Raw genomic sequence first — 26934 nt, forward strand, 5'->3', positions numbered from 1 at the left:
GGTCGCCGGAGGTTCGACGGTCACGCCCTCGCCGGTCTTTTTTATATTTTTTTTAATAATTTTTTTATCACAAAACTCATTTGTAAATGTGTAAATTCCCCAAACGCTATTTTGCTCAAAGCACTTCACAAAGAGCTTTTAAAGTACAATTTGCCAAAACGGTTGCATTTTGAAAAAACATCTTTAAGTCAAAGATTCGCGTTTCCTAAAGAACTTTTCTGCCCAAAGTGGTTTCCCAAACGCACCCTAAGGCGTCTACGCACGCACCACCCGCTCAAACGATCTCAACTGACCAAAGCAATAATTACCTATTTGACTTGCCATAGTTGGATGTCCAACTACCGCCTGCCGCTCGTGCGCCCTCGCTCCTACTCTTCGACATCAATGCTGCGTGAATAACGAGGCTTTCGATTAGCTGCCCACCTGCTTCGGCGCGCGCGCCATGATAAGCCCGGCCGGGGCTTCTCGCTAGCTGGGCAGGTCGTCTTTGCTCTCCACTCTCTTCCTCGACTCCCTCCGCTCCTCCTCCCCTCGCCGGAGCTTCGCGGGCATGGCTGCTGCCGCGGCGGCGGCTGCGGCGGCGGAGGGGTTCGTCCGAGGTTCCGTCCACCCGAACGGCGTCGCCGTCATCACCCTCGACCGGCCCAAGGCCCTCAACGCCATGAACCTCGGTACTTTCCATCGGGACTACCTGTGCTTCTTTCTTTTTTCTTCTTTTTTTATGCTTTGAGATGCGACGAGACTTTTGCGGAATGGCGGGTCAACGGTCGTGAGCATCTTCAGTTTTGTTGATTATTTTGCATGTGTTCGGTTGTGATTATCAGTGTTGCGTGATTACTGGGTAAGTTTGTACTCGAGGGTCGTGTGTTGTTTGGACCTCAGGCGCAGTTTTCACCGTCCTTGTTGTGAAATGAAGTTAGAATGGGATTTCTGTCTCGTTACGGGGAGCGGGCGTCTACTTTTAAGTGCATTGCCCTGCCAAGAATAGGGTTGATCTTGATTTTGCTAGTAATTGTCGAGCCGATGGGTTGCGAGTGTATGTGGATCCAACTGGGTATGTTGTTGGGCTTGAATTTTGGATTCTGCTCAAGGTTGGATTAGCAGACTTCCACAAAGGACCCGAATAAGAATAGTAAATGGTGGTACGAGCAATGGCCACGCTCTGCAGATGTTTTATGCTACTCTTGTGACAGCAAGTTGGTGCCTCTAAATTCTACTTTTGATGCAGAAATGGATTTGAAGTACGCAAGCTTTCTTGACCTATGGGAATCTGATCCCAATGTGAAATGTGTTCTGGTGGAGAGCAGCTCGCCTCGTGCATTCTCTGCAGGTAACCTGGATAGAATTTTTTCTTCCTTAAATTTGGTGGCATGACAAGCTCCATCTTTCTCGGGATGCTTGTTTAGCAGAGATTATGTATTCTTGTCTCTTAGATTCTTTTCTGGGTAATTCGTCATTGGAATTTCAGTTGCTTTACTACATCGGGTGAGGGGAGGTCTTGATGATGATGCCTAAAAGGACAATAGTTGTGCTTAACATTTTCTGGTGGTGCTTTTCTGTAATACTCTTTTCCGCACGGTTGATGATTTGATTATGTTTGTATGGACAGTTTTTTTGTGCTTTCTGGTACTAGCTTTTTCCATCCTTAAGAGGTGTTTATTGGACCCTGTGTCAAAATCCTTTCTTTTGCTGCTTATCAACTTGAATTTCATGGATGGTGCTTGTTCGAACAATTACCAAGGACTCAGTTTATCTGCAGGTGGTGATGTGAAGCAAATATCAACCAAAAACCAGCTGTCAGATATGATTGAGGTTTTGTCATATTCTCTTGCACATCCACAATTTCTGCAGTCTGCAGCAATTTCGAACCTATATGATTGTATTCCTACTCCCAGTGATATACGTGTTTCCATCCATTCACATTTACTGTAGGAAACCTAATGTTAGACCTTGATATAACGTTTGCAACCATTTGAAGATGATTGAAATAATTCAACTTTCTATGAGTTTGATCCAATTGAAAAATGTGTAATTCCAACAGTATAGGCCCAGCCATAAACTGACAGAATGAGTGATATGCAGGTATTGGAACAAATTTAATAAATGTTTTCCTATGAGGAGGAAGTCACATTTTAATGAAGCTGGAATTTGTTGCTTTGAATGTTGTGCCAATGGATTTTCAGCTTGTGTTGTAGTTAGGTTTGTCTTATATGATTCCCTCTCCTTCTGTTTGCTATATTTAGGATCGTTTTGTATGCTTCCTTCTACTACGGTTATTGGTTGATAGAGGTAACACTATTTGCAAGTTAGAAAAGAAGAGCATCTTTTTACAAACAGAATGTAAGTGAGAATGTGATCTCTCTTCAAATATATGTACTGGCAAATTCAGTCATTTCAATCTGCACATATATGACATGTTTGGAAACTGGAACACCTTTCCTGCCTTGTAATTCCTCATTTTCTCTTTGTATGTGCTGATTTCTAGAGAGAACCTTCTTCTTCCACTGCTGAATTCATTTGACATTGCGCTGTTTTGTTTTCTACAATATTTCAATGGTTTTATAGTTAATCTCTGAGATGCAGTTTTTTATCCTCAAATTTCCTTTGCATTACATGTTCTTTGAGTACCTGCAATTAGTAACTAGCTTTATATTTTAGGTGTTCAGTGCAGAATATTCATTGATATGCAGAATATCAGCGTACAAGAAGCCATATATAAGCTTCATGGATGGTATCACCATGGGATTTGGAATCGGCCTGTCTGGTCATGGCCGCTTTCGAGTAGTAACAGAGGTATGTGTTTAGTTTTACACTAAGTTTGTTTCAACATACTTTTGAAAAGTCAGAATCTTCTTTAACATTGTCAAATTATGATGATCTCAGAGGACCATTCTGGCCATGCCAGAAAATGCGATTGGAATTTTTCCGGATGTGGGATTTGCATATATAGCTGCTAAAAGTCCTGGAGGAGGATCAGTTGGTAGGTGATCTGACAAATCGAGTAACCTGTGCATTCTTAAGTTAGGATTAGCATATTCAGTGGGCAAGAAAGTTGGTTGATGAAGTTATAAAAGGGGTTTCACATGGATGATTTTGACTGTGGAAAACTGAAATCAGACGACATTTTGTTGTCATCTGAAGGATGTAATCATCGACAGTAGTTCTTCAGGTTCTCATTAATTAGATAATCATATCCTGAAATTCTGTGTTAAATGACAACATGGCAACCTTCTCTTCTTGGGGTTCATGGTGGCCAATATTGTTGACGTCTATGTTTTGGGAATAGACCTTTTTGTGTTGGCTTTGACCTGTGGAAGTATATGCTGGCATAATTAAAATTTGTGCTTCTCAAAAAATTGGGGTTTGTGTGGTCAACTCATCATGCTAAGCTTTAATAAATGTGGGGACTGGCCATTGGGTGTTTTGTTGCCTCTTCACTCTTTCTTTTCATCATCGCAGTTGCTTAAAATGTTGTCATTTTAACATTTACAGGGGCCTATCTTGGAATGACTGGAAGTAGGATCTCGACACCCTCTGATGCACTATATGTTGGCCTGGGAACACACTATGTGCCATCTGGAAAACTAGGTTCCTTGAAGGAGGCCCTCTTAACAAATTCCTTGTAAGCTGCGCTGTTGGCAATCTTCTTTGATAATCTTCTATTACTCTGGAATTGATAATCTACCTCTCTTAATATTTTAACACAAGCTGTTAATAATTTCTTCATTCTGACTTCTACAAAATTAGCAATGTTCAAAGGCACTGCTTCATTTTTTTTCACCATTATGGCGGTGCATCTATCTAGCATAGCTGGTTTTTCTTATATAGGATGTTGAATATGAGTTATGCCACCATCAGGTAAACAAAGGGAAAAAGAAAAACAACAGAAGAAGAGGACCACTAGAATATTTCTGTTGGATATGATCCTTGATAAATTGACTTCTGTCGGTTTATGTTAGTGGCTCTAAAGAGAGTTGTTTTGCATGATTGGTGCAGTTCTGGGGATCCTTATGATGATATCGAAACAATTTTGGCACAATACAGTGGAGATCTCAAGTCAGAGGCTCAATTAAAGTTGACTTTTGCCTCATATTGTTTCTTGCTTTGGTGCAAATAAATCTGTTATTGAGATAATGAAAGACCTGGAAAGGCTTAAACTGAATCCCGAACCCAAAGGTAACACAATTCCGGACCCTAGATATTAACTGGGGATGTATAATCCGTCGACTTTTCATTGCTCTGTCTACCCAATTCCTTTTCTGTGTTATAATTGGGTGAAGTTTTTAGGCATGATTTTGTTGGGTCAATTGGTAACACTAATATCTCATTGCCGTCTATTTAGTGGCCGAGTGGGCTAGCGATGCTCTTCAGGGTATGGGAAAAGGAGCTCCTTTCTCTCTTTGCTTAACACAAAACCATTTCTCTAGAGTTGCATCGGCCTTGGGGAAAAGAGACAGCGATTTATCAACTGTGAGTGAGGATCGGTGTTCTGTTCTTTTGCCTGCGTCTTTAAATGATTTCAGAAGGATAATTTGGTGGAACAAAATGTTGAATTCTTCCTTGAACCATTATTTCCAGCTGAGCGGTGTGATGAAAACTGAATACCGCATTGCCCTGAGGTCATCCCTTCGACCTGACTTTGCTGAAGGTGTCCGTGCAGTTTTGGTGGATAAGGATCAGGTTCGCTCCTTACTCTCGCACTCCATTTCTTGTTATCTTTTGGTCATGTAGATTGATGAAATTATCGGTTGATAAAATCAACTTCGACAAACGTGCATGATGATAATCTTTGGGTGTCACTCTATAGTATGCAAGTCAAATTGAAGAAATCATCTTAAAACTACCGGATATTTTCACATACTCGCGGGTTCTCCTTAGACTGGAAGAGAACGGATCTGAATTGGCCATAGAAAATTCTCTAATATTCCTATTGATGCGTCAAAGATTCATTATATGCAAATTTATCGCTATCTTCGTGTCAAAGATTCATTATTCGAATGGTTCCTAGTTATAACGATGCCTGTTCCTGCAGAAACCAAAATGGCAACCGCCGACCTTGGACAAGGTTGATCATCACGAGGTGGACTCGCTCTTCGAACCATTGGGCGAAGGGGTCGAGGACTTGAGAGTTGGAGCTCCGCCGCCGCGTAGTTGAATAGATAAGAACCGCTGCGACTACTGAGGAATAAAAGTCCTATTTGCTCATGGTTTACCCTTCAACATGTGATGGGGCTGTCTGTAGCTCTTTACGTTTCCCTTAAGTTGGGAGTCCAGTATGCAACTTCAACCGCCCGAAACTCACTACCGATCCACCCGCCATCTATGGCTCGGTCCTCGGTCCTCGGAGGATTTCGCGGGTAGCAGATACGTTCTCTTCCCCCGTTTTCACGATTCTCGGGTACTCCATGGCTAGTGATTAAGACAGGTTCGAGGTCATTGAATCAGCATGGGGTTCATGTCGTAAGCAGCCTTGACTCATCAAATTGGGGTAATCCAATTCCACGGCCATGATAATGACTTGGTTCCACTTTGGAGCTCGGAAAATGTTTTATCTTTGAATCAACAAGGATGGCACTCTTTTTCCTTTGATTTCGTTCACGTCGTCTAGGCTGGTTCCGTGACTCTCATGAGTTAGAATTGCTTCGGAGACGTGCAAACACGTTAAATGGCTTCAGTCAGACCAACTGAAGTCGATATGGCAACTGATGCCAACGCGCAATGTGTAGATTGAGCAATTCCAATTTATCGTCACTGCATCATTTATGCGTAGCTGTGTCTTTCAGCACTAGATCGAGCGACCCATCACGCGATTTCTTTCGACTTGTGAGATAAATTTTAATTCGATATAAGTTCCGAAATGACTGAAAAATTATTTTGGGGGTGTCGAACTAGATGTCTTGAATGGCAAACTCCTTTGGTGATTTCTTGGGAAGTTCCATGGACATGCAGCGCCCACGGTTTTCTCTTTCGCGATTACTTGCACCGATGTACCAGCGGATTATTCGTTGACTGTTTTACACATGAAAAGTTGGACAAGTCAGTGAGTGGAAAAAGTGGAGTACACGGGAAAAGGATCCATGCCGGACCCTACTTACGTGTTTGATCTCTCACGTAATATTTTAATATGTTATTAAACTATCTTTTTCAATGACTAGACAACCACTTATTCACTCTATTTTTACAAATATTATTCGCATAACTCCAAAAACCCACGTCGGGATAACTCGATAGCATCTCCTTACGAGCTCATCCAGCATCTCGCTTGATGTATTGGCCGTTTTGGCCTCAGCTAATTTCGAATGTTTTGGGTTGTTGTAGGATTTGGTGATGGTACCTTGAAAAGAAAGTGACATTACTATATATGAAGATGGAAATAATTGCAAGTGCTGAGTAATCTTTAAAAATAAAACTTGGGTTTTTTTTATTTATTTAATAAATTCAGGTATTTGGAAGGAGATTTGTAGTTAATAATGTCGTGGTTATTTTCTTTCGTATTAATGGTAACAAAATAGAATAAAATAAATATCGGTATCGACAATTTATGAGAATATATAATTTCGACCGTCGACGTCCCGAAAATTCGATTTGCCTTGCCTCCGATTTTTTATATATATATTCCCTCGCGTTTGAATCTATCTCGACTCGCGCACGACTTCTCATCGCTCTCGGAGGAATCCAATTCTCTCCCGCGCATTTCGCCGTCCGATCGGAGTAGCTCCCCTCCGCCGCCGCCGCCGCCGCCGCCGGCGGATCGCCGCCCCTCCGATCATCATGTCTTGCTCGCCGGCGGCCGCTTTGCCCCGCCGTCCGCCCGGTCACCATCTCCTACTCCGACATCAAGGTACCGAGCGGAGCGCGCGTTGATTCCGGCACCGCTCGCCGCCTTCTTCTTTCTTCTCTCTAGTTCTTCGTCGTTTTTTTCGCATGCTTTTGTACAGGCGGGGCGTGATTTTGGTGCGGTTGTGGTTTCGATTGTTGGAGCAGGACAGGGGCTCTGATCTGTCGCTGAAGATAGAGCAAGGATTCGGACCGAACGGCCTCGGGATCATCTCGATTTCTGACGTACAGACGATCCTCCTCCTCCCTATTAGTTCGCATTCGTCTGTTTTGCATGTACTGCTGACGTTGGCGTACCGACGCGTCACAGCTCAATCTGAATTCAGTTGCTCGATTTGGATGTTTAGGTTGCTGTGCTCTGTTAGGGGACTGCTTAGGTGCTTGTGAAATGTGATTGTTCTAGAAATGTAGCCATACGGTCTACTAGTGCGCGCATGAGTTTGTTCAGAACATGTTGTGGTGGATTTATCGTTTTCGGAATATGGTCGTTCGCGCTGGGCGGCGACATGTACATGCGCTATGCTGTCATGTTTTGAATATGTATGTGCAACTCCATGTGTTGTCACCAAAATTATTTTTAGTTTGGAGGCCATTGTATGCGGCTAGATTAGTTTGAACTGGTGAAATATTATGCTGAGGCTGCAGCTGTAGATGTTGCACTGGTGTTCTGTTATGCTTCATCTATTCTTTCCAGAATATATTGAGAATTTTCATTAAGTTTCGTTGCCGTACTGGTGTAGGTTCCTGGATACCCATCATTGCGTCGAACTCTTCTGCATCTTTCGCCAAGGTATAAGTTTAGACAGAAATGTCTGTTCTTCTTGATTGTATTGTGTGTAATGACGGAAGACGCTTAACTTCATAATTTATATTTCAGCTCATTGATTTTAGTCTCTGATCTATTATGCAAGATTGGCCCACCTTCCTGAGGAGACGAAGAAAGAACTTGAAGATCCAAGTAGCAGGTGATGCATGAGAATGCCTCCCAAGTATTATATTTATATGTTTTAAAATGTAATTGTTAGTATATGCTCCCTCAAATTAATGTCTGCTTTGCTTTGATTGGTGATTTCAGTTTTCTATATAGCTTCGTTTGTTAGATAGACCTGATGGCTAGATTCTGTGCATGGTCCGTTGGATGAGGTTCTTGCTAGAAAGTACTGCCTATAGTTTTTTTTTTTTTCCTGGAACTTCACTATTTAAAGACACTGATTCACAATTTTGATGAATGGCGTCCTTTGTCCTTCCAAAGATTTGAAAATTTTAGGAATTTTGTGGATTGTTCTAGATGATAATTTGTACTATATTTTGTTCAGTGATTACTGTAGCTTTTTTTCTTTGCATTGCAATGGACTTAAAAAGTCTTTCCAACTTAAGTGTTGCTGCATATTAAATGAAATGAATGTCTACCCTGATCGGGTGGTACAACAACAATAACAACAAACCAAGCCTTATCTCACTAAGTGAGGATGCATGTTTGTAAAAGCCACATCCACTAGCTGATTTAAATGGTTTATTAATTGAAGCATTCTCCTAAATGTTGAAAGAATGCATTTCATTCCTGATGGAAATGTTGATTTTAAGCCTTAGGAGCATTCAAGAAGTATTTTTAGTTTTGATGTAACTTTTGGTGCTTTTCTGGCTATAATGTGCTTTATGGTGGCTGTTTTTGTATTTGGCAAGAGATCTTAGAATGCGTTGCTGGTAATTAATCAAGTGGATGATCAATATGTTGGTAAGAAAAAATTAGAAAATGAATTTAGTTAAAAGGACCTTTATGTTTGGATTTTTGGAGTTCGAACTTGCTTTTTCAAAATGAACTTTCAATAGCTTGGGATTTCATTGTCTACTTTTAAAATTTTCCAAGCATTTTATTGAAGTTATTATAGCTGTTCAAAGCAGATGTAGCTTTTTGAAAATAGTCCCAGAAACATGTACTTTTAGACTTAGTAATATTATGTGCTTTATGAGAGTGTAAGATGATATTATCATGTGGGATTCTTGTTTACTGACTCAGTCAAATGTTGTCTATAAATGTCATGAAAATCAATATGAAAATGCGTGAGGCAAAGAAAATCCTTAGCTGTAAAAAAGAGTGATATTAACTTGAATTGTTGATTTCTCATGGTTTCTTGGAAATTTGGATTACAGGAGGTCCATGGTGCAATTACCCTTATGGTAATTGATTCTAAGTAAGTAAGAGCACCAATTGTTGATGGTTTTAGACAGAAAATGAGTCTTGAATTGCTAAAGTGGTTCTGTAATTAGTACAAGGACTGCTGTTCATAATTTCTGGTGTAAAAGAAAAGAAAACAAAAAAATAAGGAGGTTTTAGATGCTTATTCCGTTTATAATGCCAAGTACAGTAATATGCTGCTTTATTTCCTTTCTCCTGTCAAGGTTAACATCTTTTTTTATAGAATGGAAAAGAACTTGTCTTCCTGCAAAATTCACTATACCTTTTCTTTCTATTCCTTTCGTCCTTTCTCCAGTCCGATTTTGGAATAATTGACATGTTGGTAGTTTTTTGTCTCCATCATCTGGTGTGTCTTCCCCAAATTGTCTTGTCATGTGAATGTGGCGTATTACACTCTTTGGTCAACTTCTGCTATGAGTTCAATTACATCATGTTAAATAGTTTCTTCTTGTGTCCAGGTTGTTGAAACATCTTAATTCGGATTGCTTTTCCATGCTTGGCATTTCCTTAGGCTTAAAATTATGTATTTGTAGGTATAATTTTGGGTGGAGCCATGGGAAGGAGAAGCTTGAATCTGGGAAACCAGGTAGCCCCTACCAAATAAATTCTATCTTAGGGCTGTTTGTTACACTTAAGTAGAAGCAAAAAGTACTTCTTTACATTCTCCCTCAAATTAAAAATATTATTTGAACTTCAGAAAAATTGGAAAATTATATGTGACATGCCAACATTTATATATAGTGAAAGTTTTCAAGTGTTTTGGGCTATTTAGATGATGGGGCATTTGAATTAACCTTGGTACTTTGACCTGGCATTTTAATTTCTCCGAGAAAAGAGAGATAAAATAAAGTAAGTTGTTGAAAGCTTTGCTTTGGCTACTTAGGGTCTTCAAGCCTCCAAGATATTTGCTACTTTTGTGAAAGAGTAAAGTGCATTATTGTGATCGTATAGGAATTGATATTTGAATGGGACTACATTGAAGTCAGTTGCTCCTCGGATATCCTCTTGTATAGAATCTCTACTATTTGATGAATAGGTGGGAACATTGTCATAGTATATAGAGCTGCATAGTTCAAGTTGATGGGCTGCAAATTTTGTAGTTAAGCCTGGTTACTTAAGTGCAGGATTACATAGTTTAACTTGGGATATTAGGCTGATTCCTTAGTAGATTCAAGGGTTAGGGTCTGTTGGATTGACTTTTGTTTTTTACCTTTTGCTTTATCTGAACCTTGCAGCTTATGCTCTTTGACGTTTTTAAAGTCCAAAACACTCAAAACTTTCACAATACAAATATTAACATGTACATTCACATATATTTCTATCATAATTCTTTGAACTTTATATAATATTTTCGATTTGGGGCAAAAGGTATCTTTACTTTTGCTGAATTCATTAATAAACAGACCTTGCCTGGATGGTCAAGATTTGCATTGATGCACTATAGATTTTTTTTTTTTTTTTTTTTTTTTTTTTAACACTTTGCAACATTCATGTCATTGACTGGTTAAGTAATATGAACCATTCTGTAATAAGAACCACTCTGTTACAAAAGTGTGGGACTTCCCAGTGAATCACTGAAATGATTACCTATCATTTGAGTTGCATCTACCTCAGAAATTAATTTGTTCTTTTGGACTCAATCAGATAATTGAGGTTGCATGAAAGTTTGTCATAGTGTATCAAGAAACCTGCTAACAGCTTACTTGCTAAAATGCAGATATGTTGAAGGGCTCCTTTTATGCAAATCCACTTCTGGATGTACCTACTACGGAGGAATCTTTGATTACGCGGTAAGGAAGGTCTTAAACTATATGGTACTCTAGTTAGCTTGATCCTAAATTATCTAGCAAGTGCATGATGATGATCTTCAGTTACTTGAAGGACATGATCTTCTTTCACCAGTTATTTGCAAAGGATTAGGATTTTGTCATTGTACGGCCCCAATTCTCAAACAACATATTCTGGAGAACTATGACAAAGAAATTGCAGGACTAGGCAGAATAAAAGTTTTTTTCTACATTTAATATGGTCCTCTGTAACATATCTCATATATCATTTGTCAAGAGAAGTAGTGTGCATCTTCTTTGGGTTATTCTGGTGCTAAAAAAGGATATCACTAGTAGTTTAGTAAAGCTCAGGTTCACTTTCAAATCCTAAGGACATATCTAAAAAGGTGGTTGGGGAGGGATTTTTTCATGACAAAGGATTAAAATGAATCTAGCAATCTTCTGGATTAGGTTTGTTAGTCCCACTTCAATTACTTCAGTTGGCTGGAGTTGCTGAAATATTTATAAATTAAATAGTCTATTTTCACCTTTACAGAATGTACTGTAATGTGATCATTTGTTTGCATTATGTTTTACCATAGGTATCCATCATATTGCGGATCAAATATTTGGCCTACCAGGGCACTACCAGAACTTGAACTAGGTTTGTCTGCTCTCAATATCAGATTTTGTGGCAAGAAGCATATATTCTTCCTTTCAACCTTTGCTTGGAAATACTAGCTTAAAGCCAGTTATGAGATGCTTTGTCTGAAATTATATGTCTGTTAACATATTGGTCAGAGTCTGTGTCGGTTTTCAGTTGCAGTTGGTACATTATATTGTTCTGTTATCTGATCACTGATGCTCACTTGCTACTCTCTAGCATTCAAAGCTCTCGGTAAGCTGATCTTTGACATTGGTCTGATGGTGGCTTATCACTGCGACCAATATGGTAAGTTCCTTATGTTTTAACTTTTCATTTCCATGTTACCATAGAAATTGAATTCATAAATATGACCTGTGCTATTCTTCTCGTCATTATTTTGGGTAGTTTTCTGGTATGTCTCTGATCTACCACTGTTAAGACAATTGCAATGGCATTTATATTGATGGATCACAAGGACAAAATAATTTACCGTGACATTGAGTAGTCTGTTTTTTCTGTCAGTGTAAAATAGGTAACAAACTCATGAAAGAAACTTAGATATATCTCAGTCAGGTTCAATTGAGAGCTAGTGAAAATAATAGCTCCTTCAAGAAAGACTCTAAGCTTAAGGAAAAATTGGACATCTGTTCTAATTTGCATCTCTTAAATCAAGATTTTCTTGAAGATAGTATTTTATGTGGATTATCGAATTTCGTACCAAATGCTAAAGCACTATTCATTCCTCAAAAGGATTCTACCTAAAAAAGGGTATCAATTGCTCCATGACTTGCTATAGTAACTACTCTAAATATTGATTGTTCATCTATATATATATGTGTGTGTGTGTGTGTGTGTGTGTGTGTGTGTATGTTTTTGCTCATAAGTGAAGAGCCTTACATCTGGATGGGAACTTGTATAGTTGCAAAAGGGATGAAAAAGCAAAGTGATGATGGCCTGGAGCAGATACTGCCTCGATCTCGCTGCCATAAAGGTCGCTTGCTGTATTATTTCCCAGCAAAAGACAGGTAAATTTCAGTGTTGAATAGCTCTGTCAGCGGGCAGTTCTCCAGATGTGTTTTAGTATTGCAAGCCTGCATTATCTTTCATATTTTGTGACACATCTAGTACGACCTGATTTTGACTATTTTTTCCAGTACAAGTAAACAAGATAATGATCCTATGTCATCTTGGTGTGGATGGCACACAGATCATGGTTCTCTAACAGGTAAGAAACATGTGGTCCACCATATATGGCTTTCTAGGATGCAAATATGAGTTGTCTCATGCATGTGTGTTCAACCTGGAATTGTGTCGAACTTATTTATCCATCCTGTCGTCTATGTAGTATCTGTTCCTAGCTCCTTGTTTCTGGGAGGTGGAAGAAATGAGATACATTACTCTGTCAATTATTCCTTCTGGAAATTATTGTCTTAGAATCAAAATAGTTGATGCAAATAAACTTTGTCCATATGGTCGAACATACAAATCTCCTAAAGAAAATTTAATTGCTTGAAAATGCTACATAAATAGGGTAATATATTCTTGTATGTACTTTTGAAAATGGGGATATCTGACCAAAAAGAAAAAAAATTGGTGATAACTTCAGAAGAGAATAGTAGGATTGACATTCCAAATGCGCACCTGGTCCTATAAAACTTTAAAATATTGTTGTACTGCACTTATGAACATACTAGTGTAGGCCTGAAAGGTCTTGGTCAGAAACAGTGTAGTACTTACAAAAAATCCCCCAATTTAACTGATCCATGGATTTCTTGCTGAAACTGGTCATTTCTTAACTTTTGTCAAAATGTATGCTAAATGATGTGAATTGTGAGTAAACATCAATGAGATCTATTTTTTATACATATTAAAAAACTAATATTTTCTTTCCACCCTATAAAGTCCTTTTTGCACCAAGCAGATCGGACATAAATTATTGATGGCACCTGTGTCTTCAACTTCCTTCACTCTGTTCTTTGCCTTGTCATTTATTTTTGCATGATCTGCATTAGCAATCCTGTAACGACAGTGAGAAAGAACCAAGTTTTCATGGTGTATAATTATCAATTGATTTACATCTGATGGTTCCCTTCTGTAGGTCTTACCTGTGCAATTTTTATGAGAGATGGAGTTGAAGTGCCTTGTCCCAACAGTGCTGCTGGCCTTTACATTAGAACACGAACTGAGCAAATTGTCAAAGTATGTTTCCTTATTCTTGATGTTCTGTCAGGTTCTTGCTTCAAAATGCTAAATGTGCCATGTCATAAAATCATCCGTTTATCAGTTATCTTTGAAATAAGTGTAATAAGAATTCATTTATGCTTCCGTTGAAGATGCGAAGAGCTATATTTTTCAAATGGGCATGACCTTTCGTTCCCACCCAGGATCTGAATTTCGTAAATAGATCTAGTGAGTAACTAAATGTCATTTAGATTGATAGCAAACAAACTCCCTTCAGGTTGTTCCACAATAATACAAACGATGTTGCAATCTGCATGTTGCATGAAATATTAATGAACAACCAAAGGCCACTTATCTTTCATTAAGGAACCCCTAACCGACAATCATGTTGTAATCAGCAAGTTTGTGAAAGAAAAATGAATGACTGAAGGCAACTTATATCCAGTAACTTATTTATAAAGATTTTCCTTGACTTCTTCCCTCGACATGCGTAATGTGAACTATTGCAAGTCAAAATAACGTATACTACAGTAAAAAGAGAAATTACAACTATATCGAGCTTGAGTAATAATCTGTAATAATATCCAGGAAAAGCTATCAAGAATTGGTCCCATCTTGCCTTTATTTTAACTAAAAAACTAGAGCTGCAAGTGATTAATAAAAAATTCATATTTGTGAAAATGAAAAAAAATAAATAAATAAGTAATGGAAGGCAACCTGAAATAAACTTCTTGTTAGAAGTACTTTTGCAAAGTAGTTGCATTTTGACTCTGAAGAGTGAACTTGGACTGCTTTTGTAACTATGATGGGGGTTGTCTGTATCATATATTGAGAGCAGTTTTGGCTTTTCCATTTTTCAGGGCAACTGTCTTATTGTTGGGCTATTCTCTTCTTTTTGAATGCATCAGGTGGTCTATGAAGATAACGAGATAGCTTATCAAATTGGTGAAACCACTGAAATACTTTCTAGAGGTTTTCTTTGTGCAACTCCACATTGTGTCCGGGTATATTCTACCTCTCTTATCCTATGTACCTAGCAATTTCAGTATGTTAATCTTAGCGTACTGTCTGTTTCACAAATTATTCTTTAGTTTGAAGCAAGGCATCATAGCTTAGCTTAAATTGTCATTTTTCTATCTGCTGTAGCCTTGACACAGAAAGGGGGAAAGAGATTTATGTGCTCGCATCTGTTCGATTTAGTGAAGAGATATTGTCCTGCAAGACCAATAGGTGCTACTGATAGTGCCTCTATTGAGTCACTCATCCACGTAGGTAAAATTAGAGTCAAAATAAAACAGGCAATCTTTCTTGCGAAATTTGTCATGTTTTTTGTCAAACTTCTGATCTTTGGAATAGGGATAAAGAGCTAGCGGGTAATACTTAATGTGCCCATAGATGATGCTTATCATTCAAATTACTAGTAGACTTTTATGGGCTGATTATTAGCTTCACATGATATTTAAGCAATTTCTACCTTCTAGGGAGGAGGTGAACTTATTTTGGCAACTTGAATATATTTTCTGTTCTCCTATAGGTCATTCTGTCCTTTTCATTTCGTCATTCACATCATTTATGGTCTTGCTGCCATGGAACCACTCAAGACAAAAGAATAGACCTTTTGAGATGATGATGATTTTTCTGCTTCTCTTTATCTTTCTTCCGCTCCTTGGTTGGGGCCTCATCACACTTTAGTCTGATGTTCAAAATCCTTGATAGGCACCTAAGGGAGAAGCAACCTTTGGAGTTGACAGATCTACTTTTGCACTGTTCATGCAGCCAGACTGGTATGTTGAACCAGAAGATAAATATGCAATATGCTAACTGATAATGCTGTCGACGATGATTATATGTTTTGAACCACATGATGGAAGTTTCAGTGCTAAAAAGATCAAGCGAAATTAATTTTCAAATTGACCACATGTCCACCACATCAGTACTTGGCCAGAAAATTGGCTGGAGCCAAAGTGCATTGATTGCAAAAATTTTAAAGTTTAATGCATCTGGTGATTGAAATCAAAATTTAGAGGCCAAATTGCAAATTCCACCAAAATTCAGTGACTATCAGTGAAATTTATACCTAGTATCAATGTCATGTGGTATAAGCTTATGGTTGATATCTTGATGACATTTCCTTTTTGTAGGGAGGAAAAGCTCAATTTCCCTGAAGAACTGCACATTCACAAAGAGGTGATGATGCTTACATTACTTGACTAGATTCCCAGCGCGTTTTCTTGGACTTTGAAGAGTTGCTGATGACAATTGTTAATCTCCACACAGCCTACATTAATATGTGACCTAACCCTCCAACAGCACTCCTAACTGAACATTGCAATTATCACTTATAGCATACTCTACCTAATTGTCAACTCACTCTTAACATATGCACTAGCCAAAGCATACAATTTATTCCATAATAAGTTCAGAATGATGGGTGTTGCTTTCATATTTTTCAAAGAGAAAACTGTAGTTGATTTCCCTAATGGTTTTGATGCTAATAGGAGCGTGCAGTCCATGAGTGTCAATGAGTGGTTCAATGATAGTGTAAAAGAGGGATTTGTAAAGAGTTCGACCCATTCCGAATTTCATACTTCCCCAAGGCTGCTTTTAGGAGGCAAGCTTTTATCTATGCTAAGGCTGCATTCCGAGAGGTTTTTCGGTGCTAGTAGGTTTATCTCAACCAATACTCTCTAGAAGATACTGAAAGTAGGAGGTAGTCTTTTTCGTACTTCCCTGATGTGGTATTCTTAGTTAAAATAAACTTTTACTCATCTCCATAAACTTTGAGCTATATAGTGAGTCGAAAATCATATAATGTTGCCAAAATATGAACACTTAAAAGCCTCTAATCTTTCTCATTTAATTTGATCTAGTGAGTTTTCTTCCTGGTGCGAAACTTTGAATAAAACCCTGTGCTGTGTTCTCAAAAATGAGATCGAGTTCATCTGTTGGCCTTCCATCAGAGCGTGAACTTATCTTGTTGACTGCTTCAGATGACATTTTATAATACGGCTGTGGGTGAATCTACACTCTTTACCCTATACATAAGGAGTCTTTCTAATAAGGCGCTGAAGTGGTCTTGAGGGGATCCTGCCCATCTATTCTCTGCAACTTAGCATTTTTTTATTGTTTTTCCAGTAGAATTTAGCATTATAGTGGCCTTTGTTTGCAGTAGCTTTCCTGTCCATTGGATTGCATAGCGACTGGTTGTGTCTCACTTCAGAATTTTCTTCTGTTTCAGCTTCTCTCGTCAAGGGGTGCTCTCACTTTTGGAGAATACACGGAGCTGCTTCTCGACAAGTATTATCACTCGAGGACGTAGGATTGTTCCCTGACTACGCTTGGTAAATAATTATTATTAAGTCCGATCTGAAAGGCTTCAACAAAAGGCCATGCAAACTCTTTTAGCTGCCAATTTGGCTTTATTCTATTTCAGTATGCTGTTCTATCAGTTTAAAGGCCGTTCCTTCAGCCTTTCTTGAGGTCGATGGTACCACTTGCAGAACACTAGAAAATGTGAATATTATTGCAGATGAGGGCTCGTGAAATTTGAAAATACCAGGCCGAGGATGAAAAACAAAATAAGCAAACTCAATCATCTGATGTTGCTGAGGTATTGGAACGAAATTGATTACAGTTGCCAAAGGCAACTAACTGCATAGAGACGGCCTAACTGGGATCAGATAGGTGTCAGTTTGGTAGATTTCCTTCTCCTTGTCCAAAATGGTTAATCTGATGGGGACAGTCGGCATAAGAAGAGGCGGTGTCTATCGATGATGATCTCGAACAAACTTTGGGGTTTGTCGAGAGCTCTTGTCGGAGTTTTGGGCTAATCCAAAGTGAACTGACCAACGCTCCTGTCGGTCTTTTTTCCTTCTTCTCTCTTTGCCAATCCTACTAAGTGGGATCGCGTCTTTTCATCATGTGAAATCATTAGGCATCTTTGAATGTAGATGTGAACTTGTCATAAGGACAGTGTGCGCTGTCTCCTCTCTCGCATGCTTCAGCCCGACTTCTATCGCAACATCACATGCCATACTTCATTGTTCTCAAGAAGGCAAAAACGTTTCTCTCTTCCTCAAATCGCTGTAAGGTCAACCCACATTTCCTCTTAAGGACCGACCCCGAACTTCCAGTCGTGTCCTCGACCAAACATCAAACTGTCTCACATTGCCCACCCACACATGGGAGCAATCAGGCGGAAGCCCAAGATGGATAAAATCACAATTATCGATTCGGTTCACTCCATTATCTTCCATTCACCATCGGTTCTTTGGTTCGGGTTGGGAGGGACATCGCTTAGCTGAATCTAGTTTTCAGACCTAATTGACCTTGCCCATATCTAGTTGTCAAGTCTAGGTATCTTTTCACACTACCTCTTGTTTATGCTATAAGCTGAAGAATTGGGAGACTTTATTAGTTGATGTTTTGGTATGACCATGGAGTCTCTTTGTTATCTCTTGTTGCCACGTTACATTCCCGAAGTAATGTTCCGCAGCCCCTCTTTTTCTTTTGTGGGATTGAATATCACAAAAGTAGTTGAAGGTATCTATAGCTACACGATTGGTTGTGTCTATATTTAATTTTACTAATTATTTGGAGATAGGAAACTCGGATGCTAAGGGGCTGCATGGTAATGTTTCTGCTCTTTTTTTATTAGGGAACGAGAAATAAAAAAAGTGTTTTTTAGGGAATAATTTTTGAGAAAAATGCATTTGGTAAATTTGTTCCGGGAATAAAAATAAATAGAAACACGTTTGGTAAATTTTATTCTTTTTTTGTTTCTTTTAATTTTTTAATATTTTTATTTTATTTTTCATTTTTTCCTTTCTTTTTTTTTTTTTTTCTTCTTTCGGCCGGTCACGGCCTCCGACGATCGGCGGACGGGGCCATGACCTCGCCCGGCCATAGTGAGGCTCGCGGCCCCGGCACGAGGTCGAGCCGCCGTGGTTGGCGAGGCTCGGCCTCGCCGGATCTGGGCAAGCCCGAGCTTGCCCGGCCAAGGCGAGGCTCGGCGTCGCCGCGTGGGCGAGGACCGAGCCAAAAAAAGGAAGCGACAAGAGGAAGAGCCCTCGAAGAAGTGTCTTCGCCGGCCCCTCGACGGCCGGAATAAGGCCATGGCCGAGGCCAACAACCGGCCAAAAAAAAAAGAAGAAGAAAAGATAAGAGAGAGAAGAAAAGTGTTTCTTCAAAATTGTTTCTGAAACAATAAGTTTTTTTGTTTTTTTTTTTTTTTTTCAATTTTGTTCCCAGGAACAAAAAAACAAAAAAATTGTTAGAAACAAAAATAAGAAGTGTTTCCATGCGGGCCCTAATTTTCCAAATTAGTCTCCCGCACCAAACTCCATCTGCTCATCCAGCGTATTTAGACATCCATTTTCTGCCCTACTTTCTTCCGTTTGATGTGGACACAATGGGTTGAGTAGACTTTCCATCCCTCGACTCGTAAGAGACGTGGAATTGTGTCCTTAAGTTTGTCTTTTTTAAAACTACAAGTCTAGAATCATGGGCTAATTTATGTTATTTTGTAGTTGTGTCCTTGTCCTTCCATCACCGGTGGTTGAAAAACTGCAATCTGACTCAGCACGTTAACATCATTAGATTTTCTAATCTTTTTTGTAGCACGTTACATAATCAGGTCCCAATAAAACAGTAAGAAAATTTAAAAAAAATTAATATCATGAAGAACTATAATAAATTTAATTCAAATTAATTTTTGACAACCAAAAGTTTCAAATAAATAAACTTATGATAAATTTATTTTCCATTAAGTTCAATTAAATTTGATCAACAACATGAAAAATCACAAATTGAATGTTATGTTATGTATCATTCGATTTAGCAATTTCACAATAAAATTTAAAATGTATGGTAAATTTATTATAAATACACTGATTTTGAGTTTTTTATGGTCAAATTTTTTGATGAATTTAGCACAAATATATTGATTAATCTTAAAAAAGTGCAAATCACTAGTAAACATAGGAAAAAGTAAAATCATACATATAAAGCAGCCGCGTTCAGCAAAGAGGAGGGGCCGCACTGCCGCTCTTCCTACAGCCCCGAGGGGTTGGGGGGACCAACCTCCCAATCTCGTCTCGTCTCGTCACATCACACGAGTAATCCAACCAAATTCTATCGCATCCAAAATTTGCCCAAGTCGGCAAATTGGCCAAGCGCCAAAGCAGGGGGCCGAGAATTTCCAGCAGCAGCGAGATTAGAATCGGATCATAACGGCTCGTTTTCAACTCAGCACCATCCCGCTGCCGCACCTTTCCAGCGAGAGAAAAAATGCAGAAGCCAAATGCGTTTTGGCTAACGTACGTAGATTCAACTCAAAACAAAAATAATAATAACAACAACAAAAGCAGGCCGACATCGTTCGTTGAACAGTTACATCAAAAGGCAGCGCGGCATGGATAAGGCTGGGCCCCCCCTACGCTTCTCGATTCGCATTGTAGGCCGCCACTTCACTAGGCGCCGGTCGACATCTCGCGATCGCACCTCCTACAGCGCTCGTGCAGCTTGCTACGCTGACGTCATCCCTTCCCTCACTCGGACATGCTCACGTGGCGGACGCGGGGGGGCGAGTGGGCCCCACGGCCTTTTGGCTTACGTACGAGAGAGTTCGGCCGCCCATGAAAAGGAAAGGAAAGGAAAGGAGGGTGGTTTGAACTTTGAAATTTGCATGGTCATGGTGGGGGGTAGGAGGGGGCGGCTGGCTTCAGCTTCACATGTCGCTTTGTCTTTTTTCGGATTCCTTCCTTCCTTCTCTGCTTTCTCTTCTCTTTCGCCGGGTCTTCCTCGGATTACTTTTTGGCCCCTCATTAAAAAAATCTCAGCCGATAAATGAACATTTGCCTTGCCCTCACTGTTATTCTCGGCAGCATCGAAAGTGATCATTACGTAAGATATTAATTGATATTATAATTTATCATTTTATGGAGTTAGTATAAAATGAGATGGCAGATTTCTCAATTAGTTTAACATAAGACTAGTTAGTATGAGTCGAGTTGAACACAGCTTATAATGAGAAGATTTAGCTGGAAACTTTATAAATAGTGCTTGCGTGTCTCATATAACCCTAACACATACAATTATCCTCACAAATGAACATTTACTAAGAGCTAAATATGAGGGATGATCTCATTAAGTCAATGATACAAAGGGTAATAGATAAGAAGCACTTGCCCTTAGATCATCATTTTTTCCCATAAAAAACGACGGATTTCAAAACGATGCATCAATTTTTATACTCGATTATATGTGTGCTTGTTTTAATTATGGAGATTGTGGGATTAATTTTTCGCAACTAACACCTTAGGCATATCCAGGTTGAACTTGTCAAGATATGATTCATGCTCTTCATCAATAAGAAAGCGTCGGGATTCCACTCCCGTATGAGTATGCAGGGAGTCGTGAGAACAACGCCCTGAGCCACCAATGGGTTTTTATAATTTGAGCTCATATTTTATTAATAATTTAAATTTTGGCACTTAAATAGCTACTAGGTATATATAATATTTTTCCCTTGTAATAGAAGGCTATAATAAAGAGGTGCAACATACTAACTATAGTGGAATCATCTATTAGATGTAGCCTAAGTTTAAGGATAAACTATGATAAACCTCATGTCTCGATTCCTCTTTCTCATTTTTATTCTTTATTTTGTTATATTTAAACGCCTAATCCCAATAGAACCATGTTTGAGCACTTAATCCTGACAAAACCAAATCCGTAAGACAGGCCTAATATATTGCCCAAATTCACGGGGGTCGCAAACGTTATATAAGGACACCGCCTGAAACCTTCCATTTTGCTTTTTGGGGCGGTCCGTCCGACGTTAATCACCTCTATCAGATGAGTTAACATTGTGGCGCGCTTGCCCTGTCTTTTCGGGCTCGAGAAACTGCTAATAATTCTGCTTTCTCCAATTTAAAATTTGGAAACCTTGAAGACTGTCGGAGTCGGTTTGATATGTGCTTAGAATATGTCCAATTCATTCGTCACTTCGGGCCAAATTTGATTGCTGCCTTGTATGCATGCGCATGCACTCTTTGAAGGATTTGTCTCTTCTTTTCATCTTCTTTCTCCCCCACTTGGAGTCTCATCGAGAAGCCTTGCTGATTATCTGGGGATGTTAACGTGACCGGAGTGGATCATTCTAGGTCATGGCTAAATTTCTTTCCTCACAAGATGGCTTCAACTTAGACCCCTTTTGTGATCCAGAAAATATTTCCCTAAAAATGATCATTTGCATTGCTTAAATAATTCGTCAATGAAAAATATTCTTATTATTTTATGTCTAAACATTTTCATAGATGGAAACAAATTTTCCTTCATTTTTTTTTGTAAGCAATAAAAACAATCATTTTTAATAAAATATATTCCGAATTATTCATTTTTCTACGGAACTCTCAATCATGAATCCTTATCCCGGATGTTTGGATTCCCAACGAAATTACACATGTGACATTTCATGCCATAGATCAAAATTTATTTATTTAGCAGCGTAGATATCTCTATATATATATGAAACGAAAGAAACTTAGACAATATTCGTTCTTTTATTTTAATATTGTAAGGTTGCCTTTCCATTTAGTTGCTCTTTGGTGGCTCGTTGTTTCCCGCTTGTTTCGACCTTTTCGAGGAATAAAAGGAGATTGCAATTTTTTTCCAAAAAGCAGTTCTAGAAATTGCTCGACAAAAGCTAGTGGAGTCCGTATTTCGGTGGGGATCGGATTGACCCCAAGAAAAAGAGAAATACAGAATATATTCAATTGTTTATGGGGGAATTTGTGTGTGTTGTTGTTGAGTCAACTTTCTTTATCATGAATCATTAGAAAAATGAGAAACTGGTTTTATAATTTTTGCGGGCTGCCAAATTCACCATCTAGAAGGGAAGAGCATGAATTGAAAAAAAAAAGAAGAAAATTGGTCGAAAAATCAAAATTGAAAATCCCTTTCATAAGCAAGTAGGGAAATAAATAATACTAAACACGTGCGTGAATATATAAAAAAAGAATTCCGCGTGGCGACGCAGAGAAGTGGGGCCCACGCTCAGGGTTCATCCTCATCCTCTGATCCCCACACGGCTTCTCCACAGGTTTGACGAGAGCCGCATTGACGAATTTGCCCCTCCCTCGTCCCCTGAAATTACCTTTCGGTACAAAATGAATTTTTTGGATGTGATTATTGTTCGAGGGGCTTGAGTGACTATTACACCTAATGATAATAAGCTCTAGTCAAGATGAGAGTGTTACCCAGCTCGTGTGCCTCGATGGAGATTGTTTTATCCAACTCGCTAGCTACTAACATATCGACATTATTCTCTTACTTAATTTGCGGATGCAATTTTGATCTCATATCATTCTTTCACATCTTTTTATCAATAATGAGTAAAAGTAGAGTGATTCTCCCCATCATTGCATGAACCGTTATTAAGGGGCAATCCACTTTCGTGACACTTTCTCTTTATTCATTTGCATTTTTTATACGCTTTTAATACAATTCTCATTCAGACTAAATTGTGTGAATCTCATGCAGATCGTTTATTCGGGCACAAAAATATTGTGCTTCTTCCTCCTTTTGATAATGACATTTATGAAATTGGCCTAGGGCGGGAATCAAAATGACCCAGCACCCCCCCAAATAAAAAGAAAATAAAAAATCAAAGATGCCAAAGTTGGGCCAGGGACAGTTTGGTCAATACGAAAAACACCGGACGGTTATTTCCAGGAAACGACCTCCCAGGAACTCCAAAACAGGGGACCAACCGTGTCCCTTGCCCCCGTCGAAACCCTATAAAGCTCCGCAAACCTCGTCTCCCTCGACCCCATAGCGGTCGTCGTCAATCCTCGTATCTCGTCCGAAACACCAAGCCTCGCCTCGGTTCTTTGAGCGCCGGCAACAGAGCAGGAGGAGGAAGAAGAAGAAGAAGAAGAAGAAGAAGAATGATCGATCAGTACATCTTCTCGGTGGGCAAGCAGCGGCCGGTGAAGAAGCCCCGGAAGAAGACGGGCTTCGGGAAGCGCTGCCTCCGGATGGCGAAGCAGCAGAAGACGCGCGTCTACATCCTGTACCGCTGCACTTACATGCTCCTCTGCTGGCGCGACCACTCCGTCTCCGATTGAAATCCGATTCCCACCTCACCCCCCCATCGCGGACTCATGCCGTGACCCTTTTTTCCGAGAACGATCGGAGGGAGAAAGGGTGTGGAATTCGGAGCTCCGGTTGAAGATTCAGCCGCGCCCGTCGCGGAAGACTCGATTTTTCCCCAGGACCCGCCTGAGTTTTTTTAAGACAGAGAGAAAGAGAAAACAGAGGATCTTTTCGCGGGTCGAATCGGAGCCGAGTCGACGAGGAGCCGCCGCGGAGCAGACGATCGTCTGGTTCTTGAAGTCGGGTTCGTCTTCGTTTCCGGGAAGACGAACGGGCAAGCTCGCCTCGGTTGAGCACGGCCCCAAGAAAAATGCCGTCTTGGAGGCCGTCCTGCAACAAGAAACAGAGCAACCCAAGAATCCCCGCACCAGTCGCCGGAAAAAAGCGGCGACGATAAAATGTGTATATAAATTAAATTATAATGAAATTTCGGTTGCGTTTCTCTGCGTCTGTTGATGATTTCTTGTCTTTTGCCAAGATGGGACATGCTGATGATTAGAGTTTTGATTTTTCTTGGACGTCGTTTCGAGGATGAATCGCCTGGGGGTGTGTAGTTCCAGAAATTCGAACGAATCGTGGATGAATTTGGAAGGTGTAATCGAGCCAGGTGGAGCTAAGGCAGTGCCAACTGGCACTGCCAAGCTCGGAAAAACAATTAAAATTTCGGAAGGTGAGCTGTTTCGAATTAAGTATGCTTAATAAGTATTTTTAGGTATTACTAAACGCAATCTTATTGGAAATTATCAATAGATCCTCTATCTTTGGAAGGACTTCAAAATTGTTTTTATACTTTTCTTCAATTTGAAATTGTCCATGTGCTTTTCAAAAATGGTTTAGCATCAGTATTTCTATTCATTTGATCGACCAAATTGCTAATTCGGACGCTAGAAAACATGGATCGTGTAATAATTAGCCTAGACCTCTCATCACTTAAGCAACATAAAATGTTATAAAAAATGGGAGAGGAACCTTGGCAACCATCGCTTATGTGGGCATCACCTAAGAGTGGCCACCACCATCTAGATTTGAGCTTTCAAATCTAATAGCAAGTAATAGATCCGAAGCTCATGACACGATGGGGACCACCTTATTATGGCTAGACCCATCAAATGGGTGAGTTGGTTAGATTAAAAATGATCCGATCATATTGATTTATTTAAGTCATTCGAATCAATTTTCATGTAATACAAATATAATTACTCATATATGACCCATTTTATTAACATACTTTTATATTTAACCCAATATTAATAAATTCATAATCAAACTAAGTTAAGAGTAAGGAGCGAGTCGGCGTGAGATTATGATGAGAAAATGTGAAGATAAAGTTATAAAGTTGGATTGAGTATATGTAAGTTTAGAACCATTTTAATACTCGCATTAAACTCATTTATGACTCATAAAGTTGGATCTAAACCCATTTATGATTAATTTACTGAATGTAACTAATTCATATAACAACAAAGTCTATCAAATATATGCTAAAAATGGATTTATGACCCATTTTGACATATCTAACCATAGCCTCCATACTTGATACTTTGAGGTCGTAGGCATCTCGGCCTAGTGTTTCTTTATTTGTTTTTATTTTTTTTTAGAGAGAGAAGACGATGGGTTCGTCGATGCTCAAATCTTGTTTCTGCGGGCAAAAACTTTCCGGACGGGTTCGACTTCAACGTGACACCTTTGTCGAGCATCCACTTTGCAGCTTATCGTACCTCGTCGTACGTTGCAGAGTTTTTATTTTATTTTATTTTAAATCCAACTTTTTGACCAGGACAATCCCTCTTTTACTTCGACTGCTCGACAATGGACGAGATTGGGCCAACCCAGGCCAAGTTGGGCTCAAGCCCCAAATCCGAATTCTCATTACCCTGAAATTTGGCGTCAAGAATTACTTCGGAGGGACATGAAAGAGAAGTTGAAGAAGCGAAACTCCGACTGCGATGTCGAGGAATTTATCGAATCCGAAAGCCATAATCATCGGATCGAGGAGAAAATGTGCATTTAGGACGGCCGGAGATCCGCAATTCTAGCGGATCCAGGATGGGATTGGGGGTTGGAGACAATTCCATTCTCAAATTGGATCTGATGGAAAATGTGCAATTTCTGAGGATCCTTCCTGGGCAAACGTTGCCCTCTAACCCCAGAAGGTCGCTTGTCATGGTTTTAATAGGCATTCTTCGTAGCGTTTCTTCTTAGCCTTCTTTGCGTTATAGTCTTATGAGATACATCGTTCCATACTTTGATCTTCAGGCCTGATTAGTTGCAATTCATAGGAGAAAAAAGATGGAGGGTTGGAATAATCAATTCTCCTGACCATTCATTTTGTTAGAATAATTAAAAAATAAACTACTCATTTATCTAACACTTTAAATTTTTAAAACAACCGACAATTGTCCTATAAAATCTTATATAATATCGAGTTGGAGGGTCCGAGCTTGAATATTTTTCTTTTGAGGCCGCTTTTAAAATAATTGGTCATTCAAACCAAACCGAAATTATCCAAACCGAAATAAAAAGATAGTTCTTTTTTCATCATCCAAACCGAACAAAAAATATATCAAAATTTGTTTCAGCTCATCTCAATTTTAATTTGATTTTCCAATTCGATTTTTACACCCTAACATTTTTCATGGCAATCAAACTATAAATTTCTATATATATATATATATATATATATATATATATATATATATATATATTGTCTGGGTTCACAATAATTTTTTTGGGTACTTTTTTAAGATCGTCCTTGTTGTGGCCATATGAAAGTTAAGTCTTTGAATTGATAGGTTTCGAATATATTAAGCTTGAGCTAAAGGTTGAAAAGGGCAACGTAGCTCTGATACCACTTGTGGAACTGCATAAGTGTGACTATAATATACGCTCTCCTAAAGTTACAAAACCACATACTCTCACCACTTAAAGTGTGTTTGGGAGAAGCTTTCGAAGGGACTTTGGGCATCAAAAGCCCCTTGGGCGAAAATAAGAGTGTTTGGGAAAAACTTTGGAAGTCCCTTAATGGCAAAGCTGGCATTTGTAAGGTTGAAAGCCCAAAACCTGCCTTAGGCTTTTAGCTTTCTCGGCATGCCCACGTGATACTATTCATTCCTCTCTTTTTTTCCTAAAATTGTTCTCACAAATTTTTT

The 26934-nt window shown here is 39.2% G+C and overlaps 2 protein-coding genes across 2 annotated transcripts; both read left to right on the top strand.

Moving 5' to 3' along the window:
• The first annotated feature begins 351 nt into the window (after positions 1 to 351).
• Positions 352 to 5589, top strand: LOC104438469 (3-hydroxyisobutyryl-CoA hydrolase-like protein 3, mitochondrial). Its single transcript, XM_039308124.1, is given in 11 exon segments — positions 352 to 671; positions 1229 to 1330; positions 1760 to 1812; positions 2659 to 2793; positions 2884 to 2980; positions 3493 to 3622; positions 3997 to 4078; positions 4080 to 4176; positions 4343 to 4470; positions 4579 to 4680; positions 5033 to 5589. Coding segments are annotated over 11 exon segments (1170 nt in total). The 5' UTR covers positions 352 to 550; the 3' UTR covers positions 5156 to 5589.
• LOC104438470 lies at positions 5276 to 17180 on the top strand. Its single transcript, XM_039309934.1, has 16 exons — positions 5276 to 5398; positions 6716 to 6841; positions 6985 to 7062; positions 7578 to 7627; positions 7749 to 7802; positions 9568 to 9620; positions 10752 to 10824; positions 11403 to 11464; positions 11684 to 11752; positions 12366 to 12471; positions 12601 to 12671; positions 13545 to 13645; positions 14536 to 14631; positions 15344 to 15411; positions 15769 to 15814; positions 16866 to 17180. Exons 1-16 carry the CDS (start codon positions 5276 to 5278, stop codon positions 16944 to 16946), a joined length of 1257 nt encoding a protein of 418 aa, XP_039165868.1. The 3' UTR covers positions 16947 to 17180.
• The last annotated feature ends 9754 nt before the right edge of the window (positions 17181 to 26934 follow it).

This window comes from Eucalyptus grandis, chromosome 3, assembly GCF_016545825.1.
Source record: "Eucalyptus grandis isolate ANBG69807.140 chromosome 3, ASM1654582v1, whole genome shotgun sequence".
Taxonomy (NCBI): Eukaryota; Viridiplantae; Streptophyta; class Magnoliopsida; order Myrtales; family Myrtaceae; genus Eucalyptus; species Eucalyptus grandis.